We start from the raw sequence: 20,171 nt of genomic DNA, 5'->3' as shown, positions 1-20,171 counted from the left end.
TATTCTGCTTTTATGAGGTTGTCGATGGCAATTACCTTAGGCAGCTGCTGTTGTCTGGCTCCTGGAACACAGAGACAGTAACTAGATGATCTGATTCTGTCTGTGTCCCAAATACCAAGTGGCAAATACCCCTAAGTGTGACTAGAAGTCTCCTACTGGTCCTCAGAGTTGTGTAGCGTCACACTGTCTGCACAGTAGCAGACTGTGAAAAGTGATATCAATCCACTTTGCTATCTGCATCAACATAGCATAACAGTGATGGGAGAATCACTAGAGCAGTGATTCCCAACCAGGGTTCTGTGGAACACTACGGTTCCTCCTAGGTTGCTAGGGGCTCCTTCAGTATTGGGCCATTTCTGCCTCTCGAATAAGTTCCCACCAACACCGCTGATCTTTTTAGCTATCTGTAAGGAGATAATTCTTCCCAATGATCACAAGTGTAAGGACCATTCTTCTCACTGACCATCACACTAATGTATCATGAGTTGTAGATTTCTAATTTTCAGCAGGGGTTCCCCGAGACCGGAGAACTATTTCAAGGGTTCCTCTGAGTTGAAAAGGTTGAGAAAGGCTGCACTAGAGTATAAACATTACTTTACAGCTAGTTGGTGGTTAATTATACTGTTAAACCATGTATATTGCTAATTAAGTGGTCTTGCATAGCAAGACCACTTACTGTTATCTCACATATATATTATTATTATAGGCAAATTTACATGATTTTTTATTTTTTTTGCATCTTTTTTTGTTTGTTTAGCAAAAAATAAAACTCCCAGCTGTAATTAAATACCACCAAAAGAAAGCTCTGTTTGTGGGAAAAAAATGATAAAAATGTCATTTGGGTACAGTGTAGCATGACCGCGCAATTGTCATTCAAAGTGCGTCAGCGCTGAAAGCTGAAAATTGGTCTGGGCAGGAGGGGAGTTTAAGTACCCAGTAAGCAAGTGGTTAAGGCAGCCAGGCTTTTGTTATCTGTTTTGTTTCCATGGTTACCAAAGCTTCTTACACACAGTGATGGGCAGTGGGAGAGCACAGACACACCATGTACTGATTTATAATACAGGAATATGATGTGGCAGTTTTGATGGGGCAATTCTGATGGAGCAATTTTGATGCTATTCAACATTCCCACGCATTTTCTCCAGGAAATACATTTTCTAGTCTCACATTATTATTATAGCCAAATTTACCACCCTAACTCCTCCCACAGCTTTTACACTACATAGACAGTAATATACCGAAACGTGCGGATTGTTCCCGATTGGTGTGCTATTACTTTGTGGAACGTTTCGCCGAATGGTTCATGAAATATCGTCGTTTTTGCTGCAAAATTTGTCCCGTAGGAATTAATGGCGAAATGTTCAAAACTAGAGTGGGAGGTGACAAAAGCTGACAACCCCATGGTCAGCCAAAACATTATGACCACCCAATGAAAAAAAAAATTTTTGAAAAAAAATAATAATTTCAGGTAGAGAAAGAGAGAGAGAAGAAAGAAAGTATATTTTTGAAAGAAGGGGTGAGAAAAGGGAAGTGGGCTTATAAAAAGTGGGGGCTAGACAGGGGTGGTTTAGGAGGAGCTTGTTGTGCTGGAGGGCTTGCAGAAGTGGTCCCAAGTGGTCTCCCATCCAAGCCCTAATCAGGCCAGACCATGCTTAGCTTCCTGTGATTAGACAAGAGTGGGTGTATTCAGGGTGGTTTAGCCATAGGCAATACTATGGCTCTCGTTCAAAGCATCTTGTACTTGTCACCGGCAGCCTGGCTCCGCCTTTTATTATTAAGTGTTCTTGTTTCTAAACAAATAAAAAAAGACCGAAAATTTGGAAAAAAAAAGATTTTTTGTTTCAGTTTCAAAACTTTGTAAATAAGTAAGTTTTCTCCTTCACTGATGGGCTCTGATAAGGCGGCACTGATGAGGTGGCATTGAGGGGCACTTATATGTGGCACTGATAGGCGGCACTGATGGGCACTGATAGGTGGCACTGATGGGTGACACAGATGGACACTGATAGGTGTCACAAATTGGCACTGATAGCTGGCATGTATTGGCATGGAAGGCGGCATGAATGGGCATGGATAGGCGGCACAGATGGGCATAGATAGTTGGCACAGATGGGCATGGATGGGCACTGATAAGCGGCATGGATGGGCACTGATAGGTGGCACGGATGGGCACTGATAGGCAGCATTGTATTGTTTTGTACTGATGAATGCCAATCAGTGCCAAACAATAATGCATGCCAATCAGTGATGCCCATTGTGGGCACTGATTGGCATCCATTGTGGGCACTGACTGGGATCCCCGGTGGTCTAGGGTGGCATACCTGGTGCAGGGCATCCCTGGGGTCTGGTGGCGTCCCTGGTGGTCCAGAGTGGGCATCCTCGGGGGGGGGGGGGTTGCGCTGATAATCGATCAGCACAGACCCTCAGTCAGAGGAGCAGCCGATCTGACAGACGCGAGTGAGGAAAAGCCGATCACCGAAATTTGTCCCATAGGAATGAATGGCGAAATGTTCAAAACAAGAGTGGGAGGTGACAAAAGCTCTGAGGGTAATTATAGCTCCTCCCACACAGCTCTGAGTAGAGTTATAGCTCCTCCCACACATCGCTGATGAGAATTATAGCTCCTCCCACACAGCTCTGAGGGGAATTATAGCTCCTCCCTCACAGCGCTGATGAGAATTATAGCTCCTCCCACACAGCTCTGAGTGGAATTATAGCTCCCCCCACACAGCTCTGAGGGGAATTATAGCTCCTCCCACAAAGCCCGGGGTGGAATTATAGCTCCTCCCACACAGCTCTGATGGGAATTATAGCTCCTCCCACACAGCTCTGAGGGGAATTATAGCTCCTCCCACACAGCTCTGATGGGAATTATAGCTCCTCCCACACAGCTCTAAGGGGAATTAGGAAATTAGGAAATTTGAAAAAAAAATCATTTTAAAAAAAAAAAGTTAAGAAAAAGTAATTTTAGAAAAAAAAATCATTTTAGAAAAAAACATGATTTTTTTATTTTTTTTATAAAAATCATTAAAAAAAATCATGTTTGAAAAAAAAAAATTTGAACAAAAAAAAATTTGAACAAAAAAAAATGTTTGAAAAAAAAATCATATTTGAAAAAAAATAAATTTTTCAAAAAAAAAAACACTTTTCAAAAAAATGTTCAGCTCTTTCAGCTAATGATGGGAATTCAACTTTTTTAGTACTATTTTTAAAATATTAAGCTTTTTAACACTTTTCACAGTTACTCCAGCCACTCCAACCACACAACAGTTACTCAAGCCACCCCACCCAGTTACTCTGCCCACTCCAGTAGGTGGAGGCAAGAACACTTCACACAATTTCCCCAGAAATTGTAGACTTTTCTAGTTGGCTAAATTTGCCCTACAGGATTATCAGTCAAAAACACCAACACCGTGATTTTGTTCTCTATACTGAATGAAGTTACGAAAAAAAAAATGAAGTTATTTGCTTCAGTTAATGAGCAAAAGTCTGCCCCTTTATAATAAATGAAGGACTATAGAGGATCAAGCTACTAAGCAAAGTACCAGGCTTTTCCTTCCATTTGACAGCCTTGTCTCAGATGGTACCATCCTAAAGGAGATGGAACTAAGGTTATTTCCTCTCTCTTGACCCATACACAACTGTTAGCCCTCGTACACACGGGCGGACATTCCGGCACTTTGTCCGATCGGAATTCTCTACACACAATCAGACAAAGTCCAATCGGATCATGTTGTCGGAAAGTTTTATAGCCCAGCTCTAAAACTATTCTGACAGAAACAGTCCGATGGAGCCCACAGACAGTCGGATTATCCGACAACACGGTCCGACCGTGTGTACGGGGGCTTGAAGTGTAAACCTAATCGAATTTGGAAAATCTCATGTTATGTTGGCATGTTAATTGTGTAATGTATGTATCAAAAATTCTGCTTATTTTTTTTAGACACTAGCATAATGAACTTTCTATTTTTGGTACATTAGATTCTAGAAATGCACTTCTTAACCTAGGCGAGTGACCCTAGCAGCAAACTGGGATTCTGCAATTATTTTTCTATGGTCTGCTGATTACTTCTGTAGTCACCCATATGCATGCATCATCTGTGGTCTAGCATCTAAAGCCAGGAATGGACTACCAGAATAAGATGATACCACATGCCTCAGCCAGAGTGAATGAAAGCAGTACAGTGGAGGAACTACTAATTTCCTGAGAGGGTTCCTTAGCTTTATTATTATTAACAGGCAAACATATTTTATGACATTAATAGTAAGGTCCCAACTGCAGACTAATAGCAGAAAAGTACAAAAGACTCCTCTGTCCTTTTCATGATGTCTGTAGAGGAACAGCAGTGGCCAAATGTGTGTTTAGCACCCCTAGTAATTCTCATGCACTGTTAGCAAAATGGGGGCACTTATGCTATCCTGAAATCTTACACAAAAGTGCAGGAAAAGTTTTTCTTTGTCTTCTACCTTAAGGCACATAAAAAAATAATAATAATGATTTGCTTCATTTGAATTGGTCAGGCACAGTGATCCCTCAATTCCATCACGTAAATAAGACTTGAATCAGCCTTTAGGTTTCAGCAATAAACAGCAACAGTATGCAGCAGATTCAGAAAATTATGTACTGCTAAAAAGCATTTCTGTCACAAACCAAAATCCCTGAAATCCCGGGCAGTCTGTGTCTGCAAAAGATGAGATATTTTTAACCACTGAAATGCAATTTTCATGGAGGTCAAGTAGTCCAGCCTTTTGACATTTTTGTACTTTAACCTAATTCCTTAAAATCAGGCTTAAAAAAATACGTAACATACGTAAAAAAAAAAAAATACTGTTGATTCCCAAATAAAGATTATTATTATAGGAAAACTATATATATATATATATATATATATATATATATATATATATATATATATATATATATATATATATATATATAATTCCAAGTAATATATGATATATTGCCTAATATATAAAAAACAAAACTCACCTATCAATACTTCTCTTCTCTCCAAAATGTTCTTTTGTGGCATTTGTGCCAATGTATTTCCAGAATCTATAGTGTTGTCAATAAGGCCAGTATCTGCCTTCCTTCCTCGACCTTGATCGGTGGGAGTTGTGCCTGGTGGCAGTACTTCATTCCCCAGGTCGAATATTGTGGGTGGTTGTGTCTGGGATTTGCTGTCTTCTTCTTGGATCTCAAAGTCTCCACTTGGCCCTCCACTGACTGGAATCTCTACTTCATTGTCACGAGCAGTGGCTATTGTCACTTCCCAGATGTCTGTCTGTCACCAAGAAAGAGGCAACATAAAATTAAAATAGGCAGAACATATGTGCTAATAATAACGTTTTAAGATTATTTAAATAGAAAAAAGAAAGTCCTATTATTCAGCCAGCTCATGTCCGATTATACCTTACCCTCTGGAATCCACTCCTCCAACCCAAGAACTGGTGCAAGAACCACTAGGAACCTATACAGAATGTTAGTTTGAAGAATAAATAATACAGAGACTCTCTCTGGTTTATGCATTTATGTAACCCTTAAAAAAAAGGAGAAACTGAAAAAAAACGATTTTTGTGCATGTTTACATTTCATAAAAGAATTAGGTCGGGATACATATGGTTTGGAAAATATTAACAATAGCTTAAACTCTAAAAGTGGATTTCCAGATCTACAATATTACTACAATCTTATTATACTTACTATTTTATTTAGTGTGAAAATGTTTCATTGCTTGCTGTCTACATGATGAATATCAATCAGAACAGGAAAGTTAGGAAAATGTGCTGACTTCCTGGTTAATTGTCACACAGAATAAGAAGTGAGAAGAATCCCCTTAAAGTAGAACTAGAGGCAACGCTTTTTTTTTTCTTTTACTTTTGGATAGAGCAACGGGGGGTTATAATCCGTCAGGTTTTCTTTCACCATCTGTGCCCCAGTTCAGAGATTTGCCTTCACTTTCTGTCCCATAGCAAAACAGGAAGTGAGAGGAAATCCCTGAAAATTAAGGGAATCCCTTGGGAACCCCCAGGTCACCAGAACTAATGACCCCATTGTAAGATTTCCCCTCTATTACTTTCCTATTACCCAAAAATTGGGGGTTTTCTTTACTTTAATTTTAATGGTAAACAAATGGAGAGAGTGAATCTGCCTAATCGGGGAACAGACAGCAGTAAGGGTCGGTTCACACTGAGGCAGCACGACTTTCAGTGCGACTGCCTCAGGCGACCCAGACGCGACCGCTGCGCCGACTTGCAAAACGACTTCTGTATAGAAGTCAATGCAAGTCGCACCCAAAGTCATACAGGAACCTTTTTCTAAGTTGGAGCGACTTGTGTCGCTCCGATTAGAACGGTTCCATTGTACAGAGCGGGACGCTACTTGTCAGGCGGCTAAGTCGTCCTAGTGTGAACCGACCCTAAAGGTGTTCTAATCCCTCTCCACTCTGTCCAAAACAAAAAAAACAAAAAAGTTTAGCCTTTTAGTTATACTTTAACAGAAATTAAGCAATCAAAAATCCTTTTCTAATAGAATGAGGAAGGTTTAGAACTGTCAGACTTTTACTGCTGTCTGTGTCCCTGTGATGGGTGTCCGACAGAACAGGAAGAGAAGAGAAACCTTCTCTATGGGCACTCAGACTTCATTTAAAATCTAACAGAGTGCAGTGCTTCCCTTTAGAAAGCAGCTTGGGTACAAAATTTAAGACACCTGTGCAGATTATACACTGCTAATAATATGGGGTTCTGCTACATGACAACCTTTTTATGTGTGACTGCTGAAGTTCATAGGTATAATTCCAAAATACTATTTTTGTTTAGTATTGAGCTTTGAAAGCTTAGTGAGTTTTATAATCAAACTAAACAAATGATAAAATTTAAAGCCGACTATAGATGGAGCGATTTTCTTTCCTGCAACCATGGGTCAGTGTTAATGGGAGAATCCCTCCCGTGGAGCCATTGTGTTCTTCCGGCAGGAGGGAGCCATCTTTGCCAGGAGAACACAGTGATTACCACAGCTACAATAGTTGGTAGCAATAATCGCATGTAAAATCTGACAGACTGGTTGTACCCAAGTTTAGCTCAACCATACATCATTTGAATGTCAGCCAGTCTCTGCTGAACCAGCTGAGATTCAAACCGTCTATGGCCAGTTTAAATGAATAAAAGAGTCAAACTACAGTCAGTTTTTTTTTTCTAATAAAGATAACAGTAGCCAGTTTGTTTTATGTAAGACTTTTACTTTTGAAAATTAAGCAGAATAACCAAACCAATAAACCAAAGATGGTTTCTAAAGTAACCCCTTTGTGCAATAAGTAAAATTAACCTGGTCACCAGACATTGAAAGCAGGCACCTAGAAGTACCTGTCAAAGAATCCCTTCGAGATGTCTGGTGTGCAGATATACGCAATGGTATTTCCCACACAACGGTTACCAGGCTCATGCATGTGCGCAAGCATTTGCGCACATGCACAATTCCTGTTGGGACCAGAAGGGCTATTTAAAGGATGTCCATGCCCATGTTCTGTGCTGACTGATCTTCAGCTGTTCCCTGTGTCCTGCATTCATCCTTTAAGATTGCCTTGTTGCTGACCCGAATTCCTCCTGACCTGATCTTGGATTCTGCTTTTAACCTGTCTTTAATTCCTGACCTGGCTTCATTCCTGACTTTGGCTTTGCTCATGATTTGGTATCTCACTGCCCGTCTGTTGATGACCCTGACTATTCCTGAGGCTATGCTTCTGTCTCTGATTCTGGCTTCCTGTCCTGTGTTCAAGTGCCTTTTTCGCAGTCTGCTGTACCAGCTCTGTGTACTGATGAGTGTTTCTGCCTCAAGTCAGCTGAGAACCCTGTCAAGCTGAATGTCCTGAACCAACAGCATAAGCGGAGTGCCCCTTTAACCTGGGCTAGACTTCTGAACACTACTACTGTTACTGATCCATTGGTTCACCAGTCTCCTTGGGATCGCATTTCCTGCTGCATGTTCTTCCATCAACATCCGCAGGCACTCATGCTCCTCCTGTCCCTCGGTACCCTCTGTTCCACCTTCAGTGGGGCCCGAGCTGGAGATACAAGAGAGGCCGACCATGTCATTTCAGTCTCCTATCAGGTACATGACAGTACCTGTGTGTTTTTTGCATACTTTGCCCCTTCCACCCACCATTGCTATAGGCCACAGACAGAAGGACACAAACCCAAGCTCTTGACCACATGAACAGATCTAAATTTGCAGAACAGAGTGCCTGAAGTTTCAGACTATCCAGCGTCTGCAATTAATCTAACATGCAAGCACGTGTGAATGGTAAATAGTCAATAAGTCAGCTCAGTAGATTGTTTTAAAAAAGATGTGGATGCATTTCTAAATACACAAAATATAATTGGATACTAACATTTATAGGTAATAACACCAGGCTTCATTGATCCAGGGTATATTCAATTGCTTATTGGCGGACTAGGAAGGAATTATTTTTCCGCTTCTGGAACATGTTCTCAAGTAAGGTGGGGAAGGGGTCCAATACATGCTTTGCTGAAATGGATGTCAGTGCTGCCTTAAAATCACTACAAGGTGTGGTAATGGGACCCTGCTCATGGAGATAGCATAGCAGTGAATGGTCTTGAATACCAAAATCTGGAAGCCTATAGAACAATGCATTAGTAATAAAGGATTAGGTTAAATAAAGAGATTACTTTTGTACTGCTATTAGTTTATTGTTGACTTCAGCTTTAGGCACCACTGGTTCACTTTAACTATAACTCTACTTAACTATGTGAACAAAATATTTAAATTCCAGTTTCTCTCTAGAGTCTTAAGAGCTTCAGATCTTGAAAGTATTTTCAGTAATGATTCTTTAATAACGTATGTTTTCAAAAATGAGACTGGAAACCTGACTTGTGATGAGAAGTTAAAATGCATTACTGGACTTGATCAAAAGAAACTTCAATGCTAATTTGCTTATCCAGCCTCTTAATCCCATTGAGAAAATAACACTTAAGAATAACAGATCCCACCTAATTACTTTATTGTACAAAAATATGATTTATTTAGATTTCACCCTCCCTAGTATTTTAGTCAAATGGAAGGCTGATTTCATTACTTGCTTTTTTGATCAGAAAAAAATTATTATTTGAGAAAATTTGACATCTAAGAAAAAAAAGGATTTTACAACAGATTGACTAAAGTTTGGCTCTGTTTTCTCTACCGATGCTAAATTCTGTTTCTTTATTACTGTCTCAGTATCTATTCTGGTACACACTAAATTTATATTTACTTTTATTAGGACTATATCTAAATAAGTTACTTAATCTGCTATACTGTTCATAAAACATTGGACCCTTGATATTTCTGTTTCATCAAATAGAAACTGATGGTGGAAATTAAGTCAGAGAGAGATAAAAAGCATACAGCAACCTGGAATGGCACTTTATTTCACCAATGCCAATAATATTGCAAAAGAGAAGACTTTACAAAGTTAAGCCACTCTAAACTGATAGTTTAACTTATCAGACTCTGACAAATGAAATTAAAAAATAAATCGGATGCAGACAATACAATGGGGGGGTTCAATATCTGAGCTGTAATTCCTATTAAAGCCAGTCAACGCATTAGACATTGATCAAACATGCAGAACAACCATCTGAATATATCTTTGGGTTGAACTATGGTCAGCATTTCTATTTATGCTTTAGAATAGCTTATCCTGCTGGAAACAACAGCAAAAGAACAGATAAGATGTTTTGTCACAATTAGGGGTCGATCGGTTGATATAGTTTTTTCAGGGCCGATAACAATACCGATTTTATGGCTGCTTTCAGGCAGATAGCCGATATCAGGTGCCAATATTCTGTAGATTTAATTATTTATTTTTACACTGTCCGTTTACATTTTTTTTTATCACTGTTATTGCCGTCACAAGGAATGTAAACATCCCTTGTGACAGTAATAGGCAGTGACAGGTACTCTTTATGGGGGGATTTGGGGTCTATAAGACCCCTTCTCTGCACTGGAAAGTATTCAAAGCGTCAAGATCAGCGTTTTTGAATACTTTCTATTTTTCAAGCTGGCGCCTTTAGGATGCCAGTAATCCTGAAGTGATGTAATGACATCGCATCTGGATTATGAGACTCGAGACCCGAACAAAGCCGATCTGGCTTTGTTGCCGTCTTTGGCCATGCCAGATGTGCCGGCTGGTTGCTTCTGGCCTCTAAGCAACAAGAAAGCTGACCGTCCGCTGTAATGAACGGTACTGGGGTGATGCCTGCAGCTGCCTGCATCACCCCGGTACAACCCCTTGAAGCAATATTGGTAACATCAGTAAGTTTGTGACCAAAAACCGATGCTTAAAAAAATTTGTATTGTATTTTACTCATGAATTAGGAATAGAACAATAAATAAAGCATTGTATAAAATAAAAAAAATGGATGGAAGTATATTGTTGGTTCCCAGCACTATACCTAAAGGAAAAGTGTACTTTTAATGCATCCATCCTTGTGCTGAGCATTATGTAATGGAATATCTCTACCTATAATGCCCTGCTCTAGAAAGTTTTTTTTCTGTTTAGGGAGAAAATGTTGTGAAGACACTAGGGGATACTCCTACACAACCATTTTATAGTCCCTATTTTGCCCAAAAAAACTAAATTTACCTATCGTAAGGCATTCAATATTAAAAGTCAGGTAGATCCCAGCAAGATCTCCAAAAAGCCAACAGCTTGTCTCTGTCAAGGTAACGTATTTGAAACTTATTAGGCATGTTCCAATATCAGAAACGTAAATGTCTCAAGTGCAGCTTTGTCATGCATGGCCTAAAAGCCTTTTCTGGGAATGGTGAAGTTGTACCCATTTGCAGCTTTTTTATTGTCTGACTTGCCCATGTGGACTGTTGTACATGGGATATACAATTAGATCGTCAGAGAATGATTTGGGGAAAATTGTTGGGCAACTGAAAAAGGGAGCATCAACTATAATATCCCACACAGTTTTAAGAAAAACATGGAAAATCTACGGAAAGGTTAAACGTGTGGATTATTAAAAGTATCCCCAATAGTAGTTGTAAAGCTGAATTTTTATGCTTAATACATTGACCCATGAGGGTCTAAATTAAGAACTAAAGCTAAATACTGTAATTGAATTGTTTTTCTTTCATATCTAGATTAATTTACCTACCTATAAAAGTTTACAACTGGTATCTCTATATTTACAATGTACCCAGGTGTCCATTTGATTTATTATGTATTATTATTTTAATATTTTGCCCATATCCAATAAGTTTATATTTCTATTTTTATAAAGGCACAAAACTATATAATTACATTATTTTATATTTTCTAAATGTCATTCTTACTTATGAGTTAATTATATTACATAGCTGAATCACAGGTTCTATTAAAAATATTAAAAAGAAAGAGTGTATTAAAATATTTTATTCTGGCTGGCAGAACCCTAATCTCTAGATATTGGAAAACCTCTATACCCCTTTCCATTAGTGATTGGGTAACTGAACTGAACCATCTCATGAGAATGGAGGAATTCCTTGCCATAGCTAATGAAGATTATGCTTCTTTTTCCAAACTATGGTATGCATGGATGGATAAGTTGGAAAATTCTTTCTTGCTTAATTTAAATTTTTTAGTTCTTTCCTCACTTCCGTACACTCTTTCCTAACAATTTTTCTACTCTATGTCCACCAACTTTCAATTTGTTTTCTTTTTCTTTTCTTGTTCTTCCCTCTTTTCTATCTTATGTCTCTTTTTTCAATATTCGAATATACACTGAGCAAATTTATAAATGCAACACTTTTGTGTTTGCCCCTATTTATACTGAGCTGAACTCAAAGATCTATGACTTTTTCTTTGTACACAAAAAGGCCTATTTCTCTCAAATATTGTTCACAAATCTGTCTAAATCTGTGTTAGTGAGCACTTCTCCTTTGCTGAGATAATCCATCCACCTCACAGGTGTGGCATATCAAGATGCTGATTAGACAGCATTATTATTGCACAGGGGTGCCTTAGGCTGGCCACAATAAAAGGGCACTCTAAAATGCAGTTTTACTGTATTGGAAGGGTCCGGGGATCCAAAAACCAGTCAGTATCTGGTGTGACCACCATTTGCTTCACGCAGTGCAGCACATCTCCTTCGCATAGAGTTGATAAGGTTGTTGATTGTGGCCTGTGGAATGTTGGTCAATTCCTTTTCAATGGCTGTGCAAAGTTGCTGGAATATTGTCAGGAACTGAAACACGCTGTTGTATACGCCGATCCAGAGAACCCCAAAGATGCTTAATGGGTGACATGTCCGGTGAGTATGCAGGCCATGCAAGAACTAGGATGTTTTCAGCTTCCAGGAATTGTGTACAGATCCTTGCAACATGGTGCCGTACATTATCATGCTGCAACAAGAGGTGATGGTCGTGGATGAATGGCACAACAATGGGCCTCGGGATCTCATCACGGTATCTCTGTGCATTCAAAATTCCATCAATAAAATGCACCTGTGTTTGTTGCCCATAGCATATTCCTGCCCATACCATAACCCCACTGCCACCATGGGCCACAACATTGACATCAGCAAACCGCTCACCCACACGACGCCATACACACTGTCTGCCACCTGCCCTGTACAGTGAAAACCGGGATTCATCCATGAAGAGAGCAACTCTCCAAAGTGCCAGATGCCATTGAATGTGAGCATTTTCCCACTCAAGTCGGTTATAACGATGAACTGCAGTCAGGTCAAGACCCCGATGAGGATGATGAGCATGCAGATGAGCTTTCCTGAGACAGTTTCTGACAGTTTGTACAGAAATTCTGGGGTTATGCAAAACCAATTGTTGTAGCAGCTGTCCGGATGCTTGGTCTCAGACGATCTTACAGGTGAAGATGCTGGATGAAGAGGTCCTGGGCTGGTGTGGTTACACGAGGTCTGCGGTTTTGAAAGGCCTTTGGAGACAGCTTATGGTAGAGAACTGAACATTCAATTCAAGGGCAACAGCTCTGGTGGACATTCCTGCAGTCTGTATGCCAATTGCACGCTCCCCTCAAAACTTGCGACATCTGTGGCATTGTGCTGTGTGATAAAACTGAACATTTTAGAGTGGCCTTTTTATTGTGGCCAACCTAAAGCACACCTGTGCAATAATCATGCTGTCTAATTCAATATTCAATCCAATAATCATACTGTCTTACCTTTTCGTAGGTATTATTAAGATGTTGTATTTGTTATACAATACATGTTTGAGTGAAATTTTGTCATATGTATCTGTCGATACTTACTTATTTTACATTGACACAGGATACTGTATTAATGTTTATTACTTCTATCCTATTGACTTATCACACATCTTTATTAATCTGTATGCTTACAACCTTAATAAAAAGTTTAATTTGAACAAAAATCATGTCCATTGTCCATTTTTTAAACATAAACACAAAAAGGTTTGAGGTAAGGGACTTTTGCAGCACCAAATATTGGAAGAAAAACAAGAAAAGGTGTTCTAAAAAAATGTATACAAATTTATTTCATATACATTACACAAAATATAAAAAATAGTCAAACTTTAATATGTGTATTAAATGTTTGACTGTTTTTTATATTTTGTGTAATGTATATGAAATAAATTTGTATATTTTTTTTAGAACACCTTTTCTTGTTTTTCTTCCAATATTGGGTGCCGCAAAAGTCCCTTACCTCCAAACTTTTTGTGTTTATATTTCCTTTTGGGATGCTGGTACCAGTATTGTATATTATTTGAGTACATTTTTTAAACATATATTTTTTTACATATGTATTAATTTATTTTCATCCCCCCCTTTCTCTGTATAAATTTGAATATTTATATCTTTTATAATTTAGTTCTATATCTTCGTGAGTTACCATGGCAGCAGCCGCTAAGAAATAGCTTTCACCCAAAGCCTATAGTAGGCTTGATATAAGGGTTGGACTGCCCCAAAACGTGTATCCATGCAACCACGCACAATGTGCCTGGTGCCACAGGTTGCCATCGAGACACAACGCTTCCCTGTATCGCTCTGCTGTCCACGGTGGGAGGAGACCGGGTGTGCTGCTTCTGAATCCTTGAGCCACTTCCATTATCAACACACAGAGGGAGTTGGTGAGAATCAGGGCCCTTATTATTTCATATAAACTCCTACTGATTCACTTGGTTTGCTTATTATCTAATTTTGATAAGCAGCAGTAAATTCAAAATCCTCTAACAGTACTGTTTGAAACTGTAGTCATGCAGCTACCTACCTAGGCTACCTAAATATCTGCTACAACTGTTGGCAATATTCAACTTATTAGAACTAAAAAGGGAGACAAAAAACACAAATTTTATTCTACACTTCTACAAACATTTTATTTAATTCTACACTATAATACAAAAGAAAATGCTCTGTATGGAGATATCACTAGGCTCTTATGAATGCAGTGTTCAAAAATGTTTCTAGGGTTGTAAGTATTCTTGTAGAATCCTTGTAGTATTGGAAAATTGCAAACAATAATACACATATGCTGTATAGTGTGATCAATTTGAGCATATGTATCTTGATGGGCAAAATAATTATGATGCAAGCTCAACAGCAGCAGACAGCTACTTTATTTTATCTGAGCATAGATGTAGAGTTGTCAGAGACCTCAAAAGGAAACATCCCCTAATGAATATAGGACAGTAGTTACTATAATAGCAGAGCAGCTGGGTGAACAGAGACAAAGCCAAACAAGAGAGATGCATTTTTTGAACTGTAGAGGAAGAGTAGGCAAGGGGATATTGAGACCAACACCAACAACATTTCTCTGGTCTGTTCAGTTAAAGTTATTGTAAACTAGATTCATGAAATCTCACCTGGGCACATATATCTGTAGTGTTTACTTATCTCTCTCCAAAGCCCTAAGTCCTGTGTGTTTCTGCTGTTTCATTCCTCTGTTATTAGCATGATAACTTCTGACAAGTTCTCCAAGAAGGGAGATATAAGCAACCTTAAATTTGTGTTGGTGTGGGTGCTAGAAATATATCAGCAGAGAGCTTGTCTTTTCAGAGCACAGCTCTGAAAGTATCTTCATTCTTTTCCCTATGTGGAGGGGTGGTGTGTGCCTTTCCTCCAATCAGCTGTCACACAGTGTATGCCAAGACTTCACTCTCAGTGCTGAATGAGGAAGTAAAAATTCTAACACAATGTAAGAGATCTAAAGAATATAGCAAGCTGAAGGCAGCAGATATAAAAAAAACGTATGTAGGGAGATTTGTTTCATCTCTGTGTATCATCTGAGGCTGTTCAATTCACTGGGTATAGGAGAGGGTTTGCATCCACTTTAAAAGTAGTTTTAATGGAAAAAAGATTGCATGCTGCCTCCAATATTGCATTTAAATAGTAGTTTTACACCTACATTATTCAATCTCAAATAACTCACCTAAAACACCAATACCAATTTTGTGTTCGCATAATGTTTAAATGCAATTTTTTAAGAATTTAACCCCAGGCAGATAAAAACACCAATGCAGTTATAGGTTAACTAAAAATTATTACATGTATATAAATGCAACTACTGCCTGTTCAAATTTTGTATCGGTCACTTGCATTGTCCTGTACAGCAGAGTTCAGACTTGGAGAGGGAAAAGTAGCACTAGGAACCAATCAATTGTGTTTTAGTACACATAAGCTGGAAAAGAACATTCAGCCTGGAGGAGAGAACAGAAAATCATTGATTATAAAGAATTTCCTTTTGAATATATTATTGGTGCCTCTAAAATCCCAAAGCCCCCATCCATTTTTTCTGCAGAACAGAAAATCAGATGAATGACTTATCACTCTGCTCATAAAGCAGTATTCCCTTTGTCAATGTGTTTCTTAGGTGAAACTCACTTCTTCAGGACAAAGGAAACCAAATATCTAGTTAAAATTCAACACAGGTCCCCATGGTATAGTTGTAAGAAGAGTAGATAAACAATAAAGTGCTGTGTAAACTGTTGGCGCTATATAAATCCTGTATTATAATAATAATAATAATAATAATAATAATCACTTAGTGATAAATCTCATTTGTGAATGACATATGCGCAATTCTCAATTTTCCATTCCAGCACAAAGGCACATTGGCTCAAGTGAAAAGAACCTCCAGATATAGGACCAACATAGGGGTCTGCCAAATACTCAATCTGACCCTACGTGGGTCCTTCATCTTTATAAGCTTGTACTTGTACCATGTGATTCATAGGCCGACCCGAATATAAGCCGAGGCCCCCAATTTACCCCCAAAAAAACTGGCAAACTTATTGACTCGTGTATAAGCCGAGGGTAAGACATGCCTGTCCATCCCTGTGTGTGTGTCCGTCCATCCCTGTGTGTCCGTCCATCCCTGTGTGTCCGTCCATCCCTGTGTGTCCGTCCATCCATCCCTGTGTGTGTGTGTGTCCATCCATCCATCCATCCCTGTGTGTGTGTGTCTCCATCCATCCATCCATCCATCCCTGTGTGTGTGTGTCTCCATCCATCCATCCATCCCTGTGTGTGTGTGTATCCATCCGTGTGTGTGTGTGTGTGTGTGTGTGTGTGTGTGTGTGTGTGTGTGTGTGTGTGTGTGTGTGTGTGTGTCCAGCCTACCTGTGTCCCGAGCCTTTGTCCCGAGCCTCCGTCCCGTGCCGAGCCTCCTTGCCTCCGTGCCTCGCCGCCGTGCCTTGCCTCCGTCCCGTCCCGTCCCGTCCCGTGCCGTGCCTTGCCTTGCCTCCGTCCCGTGCCCTCTTCGTTCGTCGGCGCCTCGGCGGCCATTGTAAAATTCAAAAGCTGCGCCGCCGCCTTCGCCTGTGATAGGCGGAACACTGAATTTCCCAGCAGCCTGTGTTCCGCCTATCACGTACATCGTATCATCCTCGTCCGTAGTACGAGGATGATACAAAGTCCGTGATAGGCGGAACACAGGCTGCTGGGAAATTCAGTGTTCCGCCTATCACAGGCGAAGGCGGAGCCGGAGGCGCGGCTTTTGAACTATAGAATGGCCGCTGTCTGTCTGCTCGACACGCTGATCGAGCGGGCAGACAGCGATGACTCGAGTATAAGCCGAGGGGGGCACTTTCAGCCTCAAAAAAGAGGCTGAAAATCTCGGCTTATACTCGAGTATATACGGTAGTAGCTACCGGTATGTGCTTTATTACATATTCTTTTAATCATTGGAATGGATGCTCATCCATCGCGTTTCAATGATTTTGTAAACAAAAATCATTTATTTTTATGTATTTTTTTTTTTTTTGAGCTGTTGTTTTTTCCTGCTGATGTTGATTTGCTTGATTATCTCTACATATGAATACCAAAGACACGGGGCTAAATTTACTCCTATAAAAACTGATATGGCGCTCATTTACCCCATTAATACAGACAGTGGGACTTATTTTACTTTTACTGATACCAAGGATAGGGGATGGGAAGCTACAGTGGCAGTTCACAGGTGAGCGGAGGGGCCCCTAAGATTGAGCTTCCAGGAAGGGGGTTATCACTTTTAATATACACATCTTTTCTTGGTAATATTATGATATGTTTGGCTGTCGCTACTTTATGTCCTGGGCTCTTTTTGCACAGCGGACAGTTCTTGGCCACTTTGAATAGCTTGGACAATGTATAGTAAAGGTGTTAATTTACTACAGATGCAGCTCTCAATTCAACTTGTATACAAATGTGGCCTTTAAACACGTTTACTGTATGATTGTGTCTACTGTCAAAACCAAAATGTGGAGAATGCTCTAACAGCAACTATCAGTTTTTGTTTAAGCTTAAAGTACAACTAAAGGCATAACACCTGTCATTTTTCATTATCTGGGCCCCTGTTAGGGAGATTCACCCTCTCAATTTGTCCTGTTTACAATTATCATTGAATGTGAACATAAAAGAAAACCTAAACTTTTGGGTTGAACCCCAGAGAAGTAATAGAGGGGAAATCTTCTAATGGTGACACTAGTTCTGGTGACCTGGAGGTTCTCAATGGATTCCCTTGTTTTGCAGGGATTTCCTCATACTTCCTGTTTTGGCTATGGGACAGGAAGTGAAGGGAAATCTCCCCAATGGGACACAGATGCCAAAAAATAAACTGACAGGGGTTATGACACTCCCTTACTCCACTTTACCACTGAAAACAACCCCTTCCACTGCCCTGCTTATGTTGTGTTACCTTGTATAATATTAAGCATTTTTGGTCATATAGTTAGCTATTTTTCCGCTTTATTCTAGTTGGTTTTATTCTCACCTGTGGTTGCTGAGTGAATGTCACTTTGTGTAGATCCTCGATTTCACGTTGGTCTGCAGTAGTTGTCTGTACAGTCCTTTCATCCTCAGTAGGCCACAGCCTACTGTCTTCCTCACTGGGAATAACTACCACATTTTCAGTTGTATCCTCCCACATTTCAGTCTCTTCTTCTACGGAACTAGGCAGTGGTGTTGTAGAAGTTGAAACAACAATGATAGGTGGTAATTTGTGTATTTCTGTTGTCCTGACAAGTCCTGGGGTTATATCAGCAGCAGTTGGTGCTTCCTTGATAGGACTAGTTGGAGTGGGGGCAGCAGTCATGGAAGGAGTTTCTGGTTCTTCAGGAGGAGCCCATGGATGGTGTCGATGTACAATGGTAGCTTGGGTTGTAGGAGGAAGCCATGTTGTTTGTACAGAGGGAATGACATGTACTGTAGGTGCTGGTTTTAGTGCTGTGGCTGTGGGAGGCAAAATTGGGGTTTCTGTTGTATACCTAACCCCAAAATCAAGCCTGGATTCCAATTCAAAATCTGTGAACAGATAAAAATGAGTTTTATTTTAGATAACGTAGTGCACTCTACTACAGAAGGCTACCAACAAAATGTTAGAAACACAAAAGAAATAAATCTGGACAAGTCAAGTTGACCGCTAAAATAAAAGGAAACTGGTGGAAAGTGAAAATAAACACCATGGTGTTGATTTACTACCGTAAATAGACTGTGCAGGTGCAGTTCCAGCCATTTGCCACAGAGCCTAGTGAATGCGGTGAAGCTCCACTGATTTCCATCTTCCAGACATGTGGAAGCAAAAATTAATTTTTTGAAATTTTCCTTGAACCTGACTAGGTATTTTTTACAAAGTAAAGCTTCGCCGCATTCATTAAGCTCTGGGTAAAATTAGTACAACTTTACTTGCAAAGTGTACAGTCTATTTTCCTTTAGTAAATAAACCCCACGTCCTCTATATTTTACCAATAATATAAAATGACACAAAAGAACAACGGAAAAAGAGCTACATAATTTAATAAGCTTTCTGTTGGTGAAGTGTTTCCATCATACTTACCACCAGATCCCGATCCAGAATATACATCATCAATTTCTTCCTCATCAATGAAGTCATCATCTCCAGAGGTTTCTAGATCAAATGGTTTCTCATCTTCAAATTCTTTACGCCACCGCTGGCCCTATGGGACAGAAACAAAAAAAGAATGACAGTTTTGCATTGAACAAACAGCTCCCGGTTATCATTCAGCATGTCAAATCTTCAAAACTATCCTTTGGGATAATTTGTGAGTCAGTTCTTTCTCTAGCAACATCCTTTTGTACTGGGGAAGGAAATATTTTCACAGGGAGACTGCAATAAACTGGCGCTGTAACTTTACAGGGTTTGTGATGGTAAAATTTTGTGCGACAGTTCTTCTCGATCTACTATTTGTTGTTGTCATTCGCAGTTGAGGATAAAACTAGCAGCAGAAACGCGCACATACCCTAAGCCATGGGGGAAAGGGAGACCCTGTCATCCAATGATCCCAAATCAGAGATCCACAAATTCTGTAAAGTAGGTAGATATCACTCCAGCTTCAGCCATATATCATTGTGTATATGGTACAGTATATTTTACATGATAGATCTAAATAAACAAAACAAAAAAATATTTGCAATACCTTCTATTTAGTGAACATTTAAAGTCCAGTAGATGTCTTGCACCTTTTTGTTCTCTTTGTTGTCTTGTAGCAAATGTTTTAAAATAACATTTGCTACAAGACATGTGTCCTCATGGAATTGTATTGTACAACAAGAGAGGGGGTGTGCATGACCAGGTCAACAGTGTACTGGACAGTGTGGTCAAATGCCTTTGGATTGCGCAGTTACATTTAGACATGCTAGATAACTACTAATAAGAGGCAAATAAGGGTAAGACTACAATGTCTATTCGAGTATCTATTT

General features: G+C 39.6%; 1 protein-coding gene across 2 annotated transcripts in view; it reads right to left on the bottom strand.

The window, feature by feature from the left end:
* Nucleotides 1–20,171, bottom strand: part of SDC3 (syndecan 3) — a 175,676-nt gene that overhangs the window by 8,578 nt on the left and 146,927 nt on the right. For both annotated transcript variants that reach the window (XM_077481754.1, XM_077481753.1), the window contains exons 2-4: nucleotides 19,288–19,408; nucleotides 18,226–18,755; nucleotides 4,991–5,285 (exon numbers count right to left, since the gene is read on the bottom strand). In XM_077481754.1, coding sequence (XP_077337880.1) covers nucleotides 4,991–5,285; nucleotides 18,226–18,755; nucleotides 19,288–19,408 — 946 coding nt within the window. The remainder of the gene's footprint in view (nucleotides 1–4,990; nucleotides 5,286–18,225; nucleotides 18,756–19,287; nucleotides 19,409–20,171) is intronic.

The sequence above is a fragment of the Lithobates pipiens genome, unplaced genomic scaffold (assembly GCF_037356315.1).
Source record: "Lithobates pipiens isolate NorthernLeopardFrog02 unplaced genomic scaffold, aLitPip1_a1.2 Scaffold_16, whole genome shotgun sequence".
In the NCBI taxonomy this organism is placed as follows: domain Eukaryota; kingdom Metazoa; phylum Chordata; class Amphibia; order Anura; family Ranidae; genus Lithobates; species Lithobates pipiens.
This window is presented reverse-complemented; position numbering and strand designations above follow the sequence as displayed.